Here is a 13720-nt window from a genome sequence, read left to right as displayed (position 1 = left end):
CAGAAAGAATGTAAGAGCCAAAGGAAGGGTAGGACTCCTTACAATATGCTCCCTCCAGACATAAAAGTGGCCTGGATATCCATGACCTCATAGTGCCTGACACTACCTACACAAGACCATCATAAGAGGAGGAAAAGATCATGACATCAAAAGTAAAAGAGAGACTGATTGAGATGGTGGGGGGGGGGTATGATGGAGAGTGGAGTTCCAAAGGGGTAAGTGGGGGGAGGGAGGGTATCACCATGGGGTATTTTTTATAATCATGGAAGTTGTTAATAAAAAAAAATTAAATATTTTTATTTATTGGAGAGACAAAGAAGGAGAAGGAGGAAAAGAATGGGCACACCAGGGCCTCCAGCCTCTGCAAACAAACTCTAGATGCATGTGCCACTCTGTATCTGGCTTCATGTGAGCACTAGGGAATCAAACCCAGGCCACCAGGCTTTGCAAGCAAGTGTCTTTAACCACTGGGCAAATTTCCCAGATCTAAAAGATAATTTTGTGTTTTTCTAATTCTACAAGGATCATACAGGCTGGAGAGATGGCTCAGCAGTTAAGGCACTTGCCTGCGAAGTCTAATGTCCAGGGTTTGATTGTCTAGTGCCCACATAAAGTTAGATGCATACAGTGGCACATGCATCTGGAGTTCCTTTGCAGTGGCTAGAGGTCCTGGAGTGCCATTTTCTGTTTCTCTCTATTCTCTCTCTGCTTGCAAGTACGTTTTTTTAAAATTCCAAAAAAAAATGCAAGTATCAAGCCAGGCGTGGTGCTGTACGCCTTTAATCCCTGCACTCGGGAGGCAGGGGTAGGAGGATCACCATGAGTTTGAGGCCACCCTGAGACTACATAATCAATTCCAGGTCAACCTGGACCAGAGTGAAACCCTACCTGGGAAAACTTCAAAAAAAAAAGGATCATTCAAAACTAAAATTCTGTTCATTCTTACCTGTTTTTATAAAATATTTTATTTTATTTGAGAAAGAGGAAAATAGAGAATATGGGCATGCTAGGGCTTTTAGCCACTGCAAATGAACTCCAGACACATGCATCACCTTGTGCAGCTGGCTTACAAGGATACTGGGGAATTGAACCTGGGTTTTTAGGAGTCATTGGCAAGCACCTTAACTGCTATTTCTTCAGCACCCCCCCCCCCAATTCATACCTGTTTTAACCTGAATTCCCTACAGAGGAAACAGATGTTCTAGGAAAGCACAGAGAAATCCTCCTGCTCTATCTCCCCCATGAGAATCTATCCAATTGCTTACTTGCTCAGGTTTTGGAGCGCCAGAGTGAGCAATCCGTGAGAGCCTGTGTTTGGTGGTGTGTGCATTAGGGTACGCAAGCTGGTCACCTATCAGGAGTACAAGGAGGCTGCGTCGGCCTACCAGGAAGCCTGGAGTGCACTCCGGAAGCAACCGTTTGCATGCTGGATCAGAAACTCACCAGACTACCAACAGTTTAGTTGACGAGAAAGTCTTCAGAACACTGACATATAGCAGGACCTTCACAGTGAACTGCTTCCTTCATGAGCAAGCCTGAGCTTTTCTGGTGGCTAAATTGAGGAAAAGGAAAGCGAAAAGCCTTGCCCCACACAACTGTATCTGTTCTATGTATTATAGATGGAATCCGGAACCCAGAGCAATCAATACTCTGCTGAAATGGCATCTCACTAATGACTATGGTATCTGCCTTCTGTGTTTTATTGGTTGTGTGAAACACAAAATTAGTTTGGGACACGATGCTTTTAAAGTAATCTGCAGAGGCACTGATTTATGTGTTCTTACATTGGAACAACAAATGTTTAATGGGCTGAAAAGATTTCGGAATGTCTGCAAATTTTACAATTTCACCTGGCATTGTGAAAATATATTTTATATTCCCAGCCTTTCTTTCTTTGGGGAACTATCCACTTCCCAGTATTTAGCAATCAGACTTGGTTGAAGTTAACTTTATTCCCCAACTCAAGAATGAGCCTGTCAGCCAGCCTTGGACTGCTCTGTTTTTTGTCAAGAAAGTGTTGTTAGCCGGGCATGGTGGTGCACGCCTTTAATCCCAGCACTTGGGAGACAGAAAAAGGAGGATTGCCGTGAGTTCGGGGCACCCTGATACTACACAGTGAATTCCAGGTCAGCCTGGACCAGAGTGAGACCATACCTCGAAAAACAAAAAATAATAAAAATTAAGAAAGAAAGAAAATGTTATGTTGTTGTTGTGCTTTGCTTTGTTTTTTTTTTTTTTTGTTTTTCTTTTTTTTTTTTTTTTTTAGGTGGGGCCTCACTCTAGCCCAGGCTGACCTGGAATTCACTCTATAGTCTCAAGGTGGCCCCAAACTCACAGCAATCCTCCTACCTCTGCCTCCCAAGTGCTGGGATTAAAGGTGTGTGCCACCATGCTTGGCTATATTTTCTTCTTTTTTTTCTTTTTTCTTTTTTTTGAGACAGTGTCTTACTACATAGGCCAGGATGTCTTTGCACTCACAATCCTATCTCAGTCTCCCAAGTACTGGGATTACAGACATGCACCACTATCATGGTCAGCCCAAAGTTCTTTTTATCCTTTTCGGGTTTTTTGTTTAAGATTTTATTTTATTTTATTTTGCATATATGGGGTGCTCAATAGCATGCATATAGAGGTGAGAAGACAGCCTCAAACTATCTGTTCTTTCCCACCTACTGAGACAAGGTCTCTTGTCACTGCAACTACAGCTTTTGGATTGTATCCAGCTTTACATGGGTGCTGGAGAATGGAACTCATGCTGGTAGGCTTTATAAGCCAGTGCCTCTAGCTTCTTTTATTTTAAGTTTTTTTTTTTTTAATGTTATATATTTATTTGCAAGAAGAGAGAAGAGACACAGATAGTGGGTATGCCAGGGCCAGGGCCTCTAGCCACTGCAAACGAACTCCAGATGCATGTGCCCCTTGTGCATCTGGCTTACATGGGTCCTGGGGAATCAAACCTGGGTCCTTTGGCTTCACAGGCAAATGTCTTAACTTCTAAGCCATCTCTCCAGCCCTTTAGCTTTATTATTAAAACAGGATTCAGCCGAGCATGGTGGTGCATGCCTTTAATTCCAGAGGTAGAAGGATCATGATCCCTGTGAGTTCTAGGCCACCCTGAGAGTACATAGTAAATTATTCCAGCTCAACCTGGGCTAGAGTGAGACCCGACCTCGGGGGTGAGGGGAGGGGAAGACAGGATCCCTCTGTATAACGACTGGTCTTGAACCTACTTTACAGCTGAAGATGGCCTTAAATGCCTCATCTTCCTGTCTTTGTGTCCTCAATGATTGGATTACAGCTATTACAGCCACTTCTGGCTTCCAAGATTCTTATTTTTCTGCATGTGCCTAGAGCTTGCTTGTAGTAGCTAGAGGCCCTGGCACACCGATTTTCTTGTTGTGTGTCTCTTTCTCTCTCAAATAAATACTTAAGATATATTTTATTTATTTATTTATTTATTTATTTATTTATTTGATAGACACAGAGGGAGAATGGGTGCACTAGGGCCTCCTACCACTGCAAATGAACTCCAGACGCATGCACCATCTTGTGCATCTGGCTTACATGGTACCTGGGGGATTTGGCTTTGTAGGCAAGCACCTTAACTGCTAAGCCATCTCTCCAGCCCTTAAGATGTATTTTAATTTATATTAAATCAAAATTTTTTAATCCAACCTTGAACTGTGCATAGTGGTGCATGCCTTTAATCCCAGCAGTCTGAGAGGCAGTAGGAGGAAGACCGCCATAAATTTGAGGCCACCCTGAAACTACATAGTGAATTCCAGATCAGCCTGGGCCAGAGTGAGACCCTAACTCAACCAACCAAATTAAATTAAATCACATGTCTGGCCCTGGAGAGATGGCTCAGCAGTTAAAGACATTTGTTTACAAAGCCTAACGGCCTGGGTTTAATCCCCGGTGTTGCAGTCAGGTTCGCATTGCTGGCAGAAATCACCAGACCAAGAGCAGGTTTTGGGTAAAGAAGGTTTATTTTGCCTTACAGACTTGAGGGGAAGTTCCATGATGGCAGGGAAAATGATAGCATGAGCAGAGGGTGGACATCACCCCCTGGCCAACATAAAGTGGACAATAGCAACAGGAGTATGCTGAACACTGGCATGGGAAAACTGGCTATAACACCCATAAGCCTGCCCCCTACAACATACCATCTCCAGGAGAGAGTAGCATTCAGAATACCTAAGTTTATGGGGGACACCTAAATCAAACCACAGCACTCTATCCACATAAAGCTAGATGCACAAAGTGGCATATGCGTTTAGGGTTTGTTTGCAGGGGCTGGAAGCTCTGAAATGCCTATGCTTGACCACGCATGCTCTTCAAGAAAATAAAATCACATCTCTGCAATGTTTAGATAGGGTCTCATGTAACCTAAACTGGCTTTGAACTTGTGTAGCAGAGGCGGCCCCCACCCAACCTCTATTACAGGTGTTACCATGTCAGGCTGAGACTTTCAGATTTAATACATTTAATTATCACATGCTTGTGCTAATTTTTCCTTCTCTCACTGTCTCTAGAAAAAAAAGGGGGGGGGTGATGATGGGTGGTGGAGGGGAATTGGTATGCCAGGACCTCACCCACTGCAATCTAATGCCAGACACTTGCGCCACCTAATGCACATGTGCAACCTTGCACTTGCATCACCTTTATGCATCTGGCTTCCATGAACATGGGTCCTTAAGCTTTGCAGGCAAGTGTCAATTTATAAGCCAGCCCTTGCTAATGTTTCTTAACCCATATTTGATCTGATAACTGCTTCTAATTTGGGGAGGGGAATTGTCTCTTGAGATAGGGTCTCATGTAGTTCAGGCTAGCCTCGAACTTGCTGTGTATCCAAGGCTGACTTTGATTTTCTGTTCATCTTCCCTTAACCTCTATGGTGCTGGGATCATAGGCATGCTCTACCATAATGCTTGTAATTTTAAAATATATTTCCTTTTCAGAAATTTTTTTTCTATTTTTTTATTTTTTTTCCTTTTATTTTTTCTCAATTTTTATTAGCATTTTCCATGATTATAAAAAGTATCCCATGGTAATACCCTCCCTCCCCCTCCCCACTTTCCCCTTTGAAATTCCATTCTCCATCATATCCCCTCCACATCTCAATCAGTCTCTCTTTTATTTTGATGTCATGGTCTTTTCCTCCTCTTATGATGGTCTTGTGTAGGTAGTATCAGGCACTATGAGGTCATAGATATCCAGGCCATTTTATGTCTGGAGGGAGCACGTTGTAAGGAGTCCTACCCTTCCTTTGGCTTTTACATTCTTACCACCAACTCTTCTGCATTAGACCCTGAGCCTTGGAAGGTGTGATTGAGATGTTACTCAGTACTCCAGTCACTTCTTTCCTGCTCTATGATACCTTCTGAGTCATCCCAAAGTCACTGCCATCTGAAAAGAGAAGATTCTCTACCCAAAGTGAAAGTAGCATTAATATAAGGGTATAAATATTAAGAGAAGTGCTTACTGGGCAGTTTGATAAGCATAGTATATGCATTTTTCCAGACATCAGCAGATGTTACACCCCTTGGGCTCATGACTACCCCTGTTTTAAGCTTTCAGTATCAGGGATGTGTTTCCCCCCATGGAGCAGGCCTCCAGTCCAATTGGAGGGCAGTTGGTTTCCACCATGACAGACATGCCACTATTGCACCCTTTGGCTCATTTGGCCTGGCTGGCCAATTATAAGGCTTGCAATGTCCACTGTTGAGTATCTTCACTGGTGGTATGTCTTCCTCCCATTGAACTACATGTAGAGTGGCTTCTTCCAGCTTTCTGTCAGCTGGTCTACATGGAGGAGATTATCAGCTCAGTTCCAGCAGGATTTCTGAGTGGCCTTGCAGCAAGTATGTGGAGTCTTCAGCAATACAGAAATTTTTTAATAGGCACAGTATAGAATAGCACATCCCCATGCCTCCCTCACTCATACCTAACAAACATTCAGCTTTATGGTGATGGTGGGCTGGACTAGCCACAGGACTCTGGGGCCCAGCGAGGGTGTTCAGCGAGGGCAGGCAGAATGTGTACATGAGAAAAAGCCCAGAGGACTACATATATTTACACCTTGATGCCGTGACTAGTGATTTCTTCAAATGGGGATCTGAACAAGAGCACACAGTGTACTGAGAAATGCCTTTTCTCTCTCTAAATCTCTAACAGTTCATTCTCCTTTACAAGTGTGAAAAATGAGTTGTTTGTCCTGTTCAACTACCTCGTTCTGGATTTGGTTATTTCTTCCTCTAGTGCTGTTTTCCTATGTCCTGCTGACACCGATATTCTTTCTACACCCCAGTTCCCGGTGGAAGCTCAGTCAGATGCAGGCTTTCTTGGCTTGGCATGAGCTCGTCTCGGGTGCTTTTGCACAGTTTCATGCATCTCATGAAGAGCAGTTTGGTAGCAGTGGGCCCACTCTCCAGTGACTAAGCAATGCGGGCAGTGGTGGCAGCCTGATCTATCCACCAACCTTTTCCCCATTCGTTGTGACAGGGATCTCCAAGACCCCTCAGTTTCTGTGAACCTCTCATGGATGTCCACAACTCAGAAAAGCTGTTACAGTAAGATTCCTGTTTCTTCAGAGAAATGATACACAGTATAGCAAAATCAGAAGACACAGGTGATGTCTTTGTCCCACCCGATCCTAAGCATGGGTTTCTGATGTTTTGCAGCAGTGGGAAGCAAGACATGGCTTACTACCTCTGGAGGGACTGTCCCTCCCAGGGCCATAAGCCAATTCCTAGAGAGTAAATTTGTGACCTAAGATACACATCTTTTTTTTTTAAGTTTTTATCTTTATTTATTTATTAGAGACAGAGAGACAGAGATAAAACGGACATGCCAGGGCCTCTAAGCCCTGCAAACAAACTCCAGACTCATGTGTCTTATGTGGGACCTGTAGTACTAAGATACACATCTTGAAAATATTTATTTTAAGCAGAGGGCACACTAGGGTCTCTTGCCACTACAAAACAACTCCAGACACTTGTGCCACTTTGTGCATCTGGCTTTACGTGATTACTGGTGAGTTGAACCCAAGCTGGCAGGCTTTGCCAGCCAGTACCTTTACCTGCTTAGCCATCTCCTGAGCCCCATGATACACAGTTTTTTTTAGTTTTTTTCCCCCTTTCAGGCAGACTCTCACTGTGTAGACCAGGCTAGCCTCAAACTCTCTTGTGTGTGTACAGGCACACATACGCTGGTATATATGTGCATGTGTGTGCATGCATGTGAAGGCCAGAGGTCAACATTGGTATCTTTCTCAGTCACTCCCGCCTTTTTGTTTTAATATTGGCAAGGCGGTGTTTGCTTCTGCAGAAGGGTGTTCAGGCAAGCGAGCACACTCACTGTCAGCCTCCTGCCATTGTCATATTCCCTGACATAGGAGGGTCCTGGACACCACTCACATGATTGGCTTAAATATAAAAATGATGCCATTTCTAGGGTAAAGGTAGGGAAGATTTAGGGATTCACCAGATGCAGAAATGGAAGCTTGCTTTCAAGGGTTGTTTGGCCTCAAGGACTGCTGAAAGGGAATGGGAGGCCTCCCCACGGAATGGCATCCTCTCAGAATTGAGTTCCTCTATCTTTTCTAGTTCTTTTGGTATCGAGGTCTGGCACATGTGTCCGGAGTTAGTCTGTAGAGGTTAAGAAGCCCTAGTGTACTCATATTCTTTCATTCTCATTCTCTCCCTCTCTCTGTCTCTGCTTACAAAGCACTCAGGCGGCAGAGGAAGGCGGGTCGCCTTGAATTCAAGGCCAGTCTGGAGCTACAAAGTAAGTTCTAAGTCAGCCTGAACTAGAAAATTAATTAATTAAAAAGTGGGCTGGGCATGGTAGCACCTTTAATCCCAGCACTTGGGAGGCAAAGGTGGGAGGATTACTGTGAGTTCAAGGCCAGTCTCAGACTACATAAAAAGTGGAAGATGCAGCTAGGCGTGGTGGCGCACCCCTTTAATCCCAACACTCGGGAGGCAGAGGTAGAAGGATCACTGTGAGTTCAAGGCCACCCTGAGATTACAAAGTGAATTTCAGGTCAGCCTGGGCTAGAGTGTGACCGGCCCTACCTTGAAAAAACAAAAACAAAAAAACAAAACAAAACAAAACAAAAAAACAGTGGGAGATGCAAGCTCACATAAGAACATTGAAACGGACACCTGATATTTGGACGTGTGTATGTGTGTCATATGCAAATGTGGGCGCTCCAAAAGGCCTTTGGTTTTTTTGAGGTAGGATCTTACTGCAGCCCAGGTTGACCTAGAATTCACTCAGTCGTCTCAGGGTGGCCTTGAACTCATAGTGATCCTTCTACCTCTATCTCCCAAGTGCTGGGATTAAAGGCATGTGCCACCATGCCCAGCTCCACTACTGTGCATCTTGAATGTTTTGAATTCCTAAATAGGTTCTAATGTTATAAGTTGGATAATTTTTCTTTTCCTCAGAATTTTTAGAACTCAGCTGGATTTAAATGTGTGTGTTTAAGTTCATGCAGTCATTTCTGCCTCAAAGCATGGAGTTAAATACCTTGCTTTATGGAACCCACCAGTGCCAAGCATGAGCTCACTGTCTGGAGAAGGAGGCTGCAGTGGAGAAAGCAGCCTGCCCTGGCCGCCAGCCCCTTGTTAGAGAAATGCAGGCCCTGTCTGATTTGGTTGTGTCTGTGGCTGTGGGAAAGCTGCCCCCATCTGGACCTTGACAACATTTTTGGCTTTAAGACAATGTTTGAAAGCCAGTTTTCTAGTTTCCATCCTGAACTAAGTGTCTTAGGACCGTGTTACTAACCTTTCAAGTACATCTGCTTGCTATGGAAGCAAGTGAGAAAGAGCTGTTGGAATGAGTCCTACTGGGGTAAGATGGTCATGAAAACGAGGAAGCAGCTTCCCTCTCAAAAGGACTCAAGCACTCTTTCCATAAAAATCAAGGCAGCGCACCTGAGGTAATGTCTGAATACACAAAGCTGCAGTGGCAGATAATTTAGGAGCAATATATTTTGAATTAAATTTTATTTATTTGCAAGCAGAGAAAATGGGCACACCAGGGCCTCCAGCCACTGCAAACAAACTCCAGATACATGTACCACCTTGCACATCTGGCTTTATGTGGGTACTGGGGAAATAAACATAGGTTGTTAGGCTTTGCAAGCAAGCACCTTAACTGGTAACTGGGAACAGTATTTATTATTTATTTATTTTCCAAACAGGAGTTCTTTTTATACCTCATTTTGAGGGATCAGCTGCCTTCACATCCTGTATATCTGAGTCTCTCTAAGCTTAAATGTGCCAGTCCTGTGCTAAAATGCTGTCTATATGGGTCTTAGCAAATTTAAGTACAATGGTCCAAATGAGAGAAAAATTCTTCAGGGTTGCAGGCAAACATTTAAGTTGAATACATATTGCTTAAAACAGGGGCCCCAAAGGGTAAAAATGTAGTTCACAGGTAAAGTGCTTGCTGAGTTTATGAGAGTCTCGGGTTTAATTCCATCGGAAAAAATGAGAGCCTCAAAAGAAGTGGAAGGTGACATAAATCACAGCAGCAGTTGTTGCCCACTGTGGTGGAGGGAGGAGCAAGGGCTGAGTGGAAAGAAGCCAACAGAACTCTCAAGAGGGCGGAAATATCCTGCCTTGGTTTATTTGGTTGGTAGCTTTTTAGTTTTGTCTTCTTGTTTCTTTGTTTTGTTTTATGAGGTAGGGTCTCACTTTAGCCCAGGCTGACCTGGAATTCACTATGTAGTCTCAGGGTGACCTTGAACTCATGGCAATCCTACCTCTGCCTCCCAAATTATGGGATTAAAGTCATGCACCACCACACCCAGCTTCTGTGCAGTTTTTTGTATGAAATAATATTTGTTTAGAATGTAAAAAGAAAGGCCTTATTATTCCATACAGCAGGATAAGGTCTGGCTATTGAAATAAATTTTAGTACCTATTCTGCCACCCACTTCCTGAAGGGATGTGGCAAAGGTACTTAATCTCTAACTTCTGACCTCTCCTTGTTCCACAAAGTGAAGTCCTAAAACTTAGCATGCTTGGGTTTTTCAACTATAAAATAGGACTTCTCATTTAAGATAATTGTGGGAAGCCTGGCATGGTAGCGCACGCCTGTAATCCCAGCACCCTGGAGGCACAGGTAGGAGGATCGCTGGGAGTCCAAGACCACCCTGAGACTACATAGTGAATTCCAGGTCAGCCTGAGCGAGAGTGAGACCTTATCTCAAAACCAACAACCACAAAAAAAAAAAAAAAAAAAAAAAAAAAAAAAAGCCAGACAACCTGGGTTTGATTATCCAGCACCCACATAAAGCCAGATGCACAAAGTGGCCCATGCATCTGGGATTCATTTGCAGTGGCAAGATGCCCTGGCAGGCCCATCCTCTCTTTGCCTCTCTCCATTCCACCTCCCTGTTTCTCTACTCTCAAAGTTTTATTAGGGCTAGAGAGATGGCTTAGCAGTTAAGGCACTTGTCTATGAAGCCTAAGGACCCGGGTCCAATACCCCAGTACCCACGTAAGATGTACAAGGTGGCACATGCATCTAGAGTTCATTTGCAGTGGCTAGAGGCCCTGACATGCCCATTCTCATTCTCTCTTTTATGAGAGAATAGGCACACCAGGGTCTCCAGCCACTGATTTCAAACTCCAGATGCATGCACCACCTTGTGCTCATGTGTGACCTTAGGTGCTTGTGTCACTTCATGAGTCGGGCTTATGTGGAATCTGGACAGTCAAACATAGATCCTTAGGCTCCACAAACAAGCAGCTTAACAGCTAAACCAGCTCACCAACCCTCATTTTCTAATTTTATTTTATTTATTTGAAAGAGAGACAGAGGTGGACAGAGAGACTAAGCACACCAGGACCTGTAGCCCACTGCAAATGAACTTCAGACTCATATGCCACCTTGTGCATTTGGCCTATGTGGGTACTGGGTAATCAAACCTGGGTCCTTAGGCTTTGCAGGCAAAAGCCTTAACTGCTAGGCCATTTCTCCAGCCTGCCAATCTCATTCTCTGCCTTTCTCTCAAGTATTTTTTTTTAAAGTTGGAGTAGGGAGCTAAGAATCAAACCCAGCACCTTGCCCATGTGAGGCTAACACTCTACCCATGAGCTTGTTCCTCCAACCCCATACATTTCCTCATTGGAATATATAGGATAAAGAAAAATGTTCCCCAAGAAACTGTCTGTTGATACTGTGATTGTACATACGTCCTCAGTCATATTGGTTATGAGGAAGTTTGGGGAAAAAAAGTCTTAATCTAGTCTACTAATGTAGGGTTCTGAATTTGGATGTCCAGACAAGCCAACAAGGTTAGGAATCAGCATTTAGTGCTAAGCCGCTGCTTTTCAATGCCCAAAAGCTGCAAAGCATCTCTGTAGGAGAAAAGGCAGAGGCAGAAAGTCACTACAAGAGGGAATGCAGGCTGCCAAATGTTGGTCTTAAGCACATGAGCCCTGAAATTGGGCTTGGTTCCTGACAGGGAAGAGCTCACAATGGAAACAGTGATGGCTATTTGCTTGTGCAGCCAGGAGAATAAAAAGCACATTGAAACCCAGCAGCATCCCCACAGGAAAGGAGTGGTAGAGCCCTTGGTGGTGAGACCAGCCTGCCAAGGGAACAGGATCAGAGCCCATTCCCAGCATCTGTCTTCAGTTCAACAACAGACCTTTATGTATCATGGCTCAAGAAATCCTGGGAAATGATCCCATGGGCAACCCAAACTTTACCCAACAACAGAAGTGCATTCCATCTAGTTTGCCCATCTTCTTTGAATAAGATTTGGTTGAAACATAGTGTTCTTGATCTGTTTTTAGAACCCTGGTTCTTCCAAATATATATGTATCATATTCCTCCTATGCAAGGTTTCAACAACTTCCCTTTTTAAATTTTACCGCTTGAAGGGCTGATGGCTTAGTAGTTAAGGCGTTTGCCTGCAAAGCCAAAGAATCCCAGTTTGACTCTCCAGGACCCACGTTTGCCAGATGCACACAGGGACACATGTATCTGAGTTCATTTGCAGTAGCTGGAGGCCCTGGTGTACCCAATTCTCTCTCTCTAATAAAAAATAAATTTTTTTACCACTTGTATTTTGACCAGTGGATGACCTTTCAGATGGTATTTTCATGCTGTATTACTGCTGCTCAACTTACCCAGTTCCATGACTGTCCTTTTGACCATAGGTATCAGTAACTGCTGGGCTGAGAAACCAGTTTGCAGAGAAATGCAGGAATTGGGTAAGGAAATGGCACAGCAGACTAAACCAGCTAGCTCACTGGTGCTACAAGCAGCAGATGGCGCAGCCAGCTCTGCCTTATTCATGAAGCTCAGCTATTGCTGTGTTAGTATCCTCCCGATTTTAATCATTGAAATCTTTACTCCCAGTGTAATGGCATTAGGTGGTGGAGGCTTTGGAAGCTAGTCAGCTCTTGAGAGCAAAGCCTTCATGAAATGGATTCGTGCACTTTTCAGAGACCCTACAAGCTGGACAGAAGTTGCAGATGGAAGCAGTAGAATCAGGGTTTAAAATCAAGCTTCAGCTTGAACAAATCTACCCACCCAATAATCTGGGACTTCCCAGCCTCTAGAACTAGGAAAAAATTAAAGTTTCTTAGAAGTTACCCAATGCATATTTTATTATAGCAAGTTTAAGATAAAATCCAACATGGGTTAATATTGTTTGTTATACTTCAGAGGAACCATACAGAGTCACAAACCCAGATAGATTCCAGGGTGGGAAATCTACAGAAAGCAAGTGAAATAAACTGGAGAGTTTCCCATGTCCAAATCAGAGCTATTATTGTTCCAGACAACTTTTACCAGATCCTGATAACTTTTTTAGATGAAATAAGAAAGTACAGGGGAAACCAACTGCCCTCTAATTTGAATGGAGGCCCACTCCATGGGAGGGAATATATCCCTGATACTGAAAACCTACAACAGGGATAATCATGAGCCCTAAGGGTGTAATGTCTGCTGCTATCTGGCTAAAAGCATATACTATGATCACCAAACCTGCCCAGTAAGCACTTCTCTGACTGTTCATGCCCATATATTAATGCTACTCTCACTTTTGGTAGAGAACCTTTCAGATGGCAATGACCTTGGGATGACTCAGGAGGCACCATGGTGCTGAGAAAAAGTGACAGAAGAGTGCTCAGCACGGAAATATCTCAATCACACCTTCCATGGCTCAGGGCCCATTGCGGAAGAGGTGGCAGAAAGAATGTAAGAGCCAAAGGAAGGGTAGGAGACCCCTTACAACTTGCTCTTACACAATGCCTGACACTACCTACACAAGACCATCAAATTGGAGGAAAAGATAACATCAAAATAAAAGACAGACTGAGAGGGGGAGGGGATATGATGGAGAGTGGAGTATCAAAGGGAAAAATGAGGGGAGGGAAGGAGTTACCATGGGATATTTATAATTATGGAAGTTGTCAATAAAATTAATATTTTAAAAAAAGAAATAAAGCCAGGCATAGTGGTGCATGCGTTTAATCCTAGCACTCAAGAGGCAGAGGTAGGGCTGTCAGGAGTTCAAGGCTACCCTGAGACCACACAGTAAATTCCAGGTCAGCCTGGGCTAGAGTGAGACCGTACCTGGGTGGGGGGGGGAGTAGGTTTCTTATGTACATTGCTTTAGGTTACATACAAACAGGCATCTTTGCTTCCTACCATCTGAACTAGAACATGGATGAGCTTGGGTACTGGG

The 13720-nt window shown here is 43.8% G+C and overlaps 1 protein-coding gene across 3 annotated transcripts in view; it reads left to right on the top strand.

Moving 5' to 3' along the window:
* Adat1 (adenosine deaminase tRNA specific 1) overlaps window positions 1-2141 on the top strand; it is a 33919-nt gene extending 31778 nt beyond the window's left edge. For 2 of the 3 annotated variants that reach the window (XM_004659494.2, XM_045160507.1), the window contains exon 10: window positions 1334-2141. In XM_004659494.2, the coding sequence (XP_004659551.2) occupies window positions 1334-1466 (133 nt within the window). In that variant the 3' untranslated portion in view covers window positions 1467-2141. The remainder of the gene's footprint in view (window positions 1-1333) is intronic. The other variant, XM_045160523.1, reaches the window with a different exon arrangement.
* The last annotated feature ends 11579 nt before the right edge of the window (window positions 2142-13720 follow it).

Source organism: Jaculus jaculus, chromosome 1, assembly GCF_020740685.1.
Source record: "Jaculus jaculus isolate mJacJac1 chromosome 1, mJacJac1.mat.Y.cur, whole genome shotgun sequence".
Taxonomy (NCBI): domain Eukaryota; kingdom Metazoa; phylum Chordata; class Mammalia; order Rodentia; family Dipodidae; genus Jaculus; species Jaculus jaculus.
The sequence above is the reverse complement of the archived record's forward strand: the minus strand, read 5'-3'. Positions and strand labels throughout refer to the sequence as shown.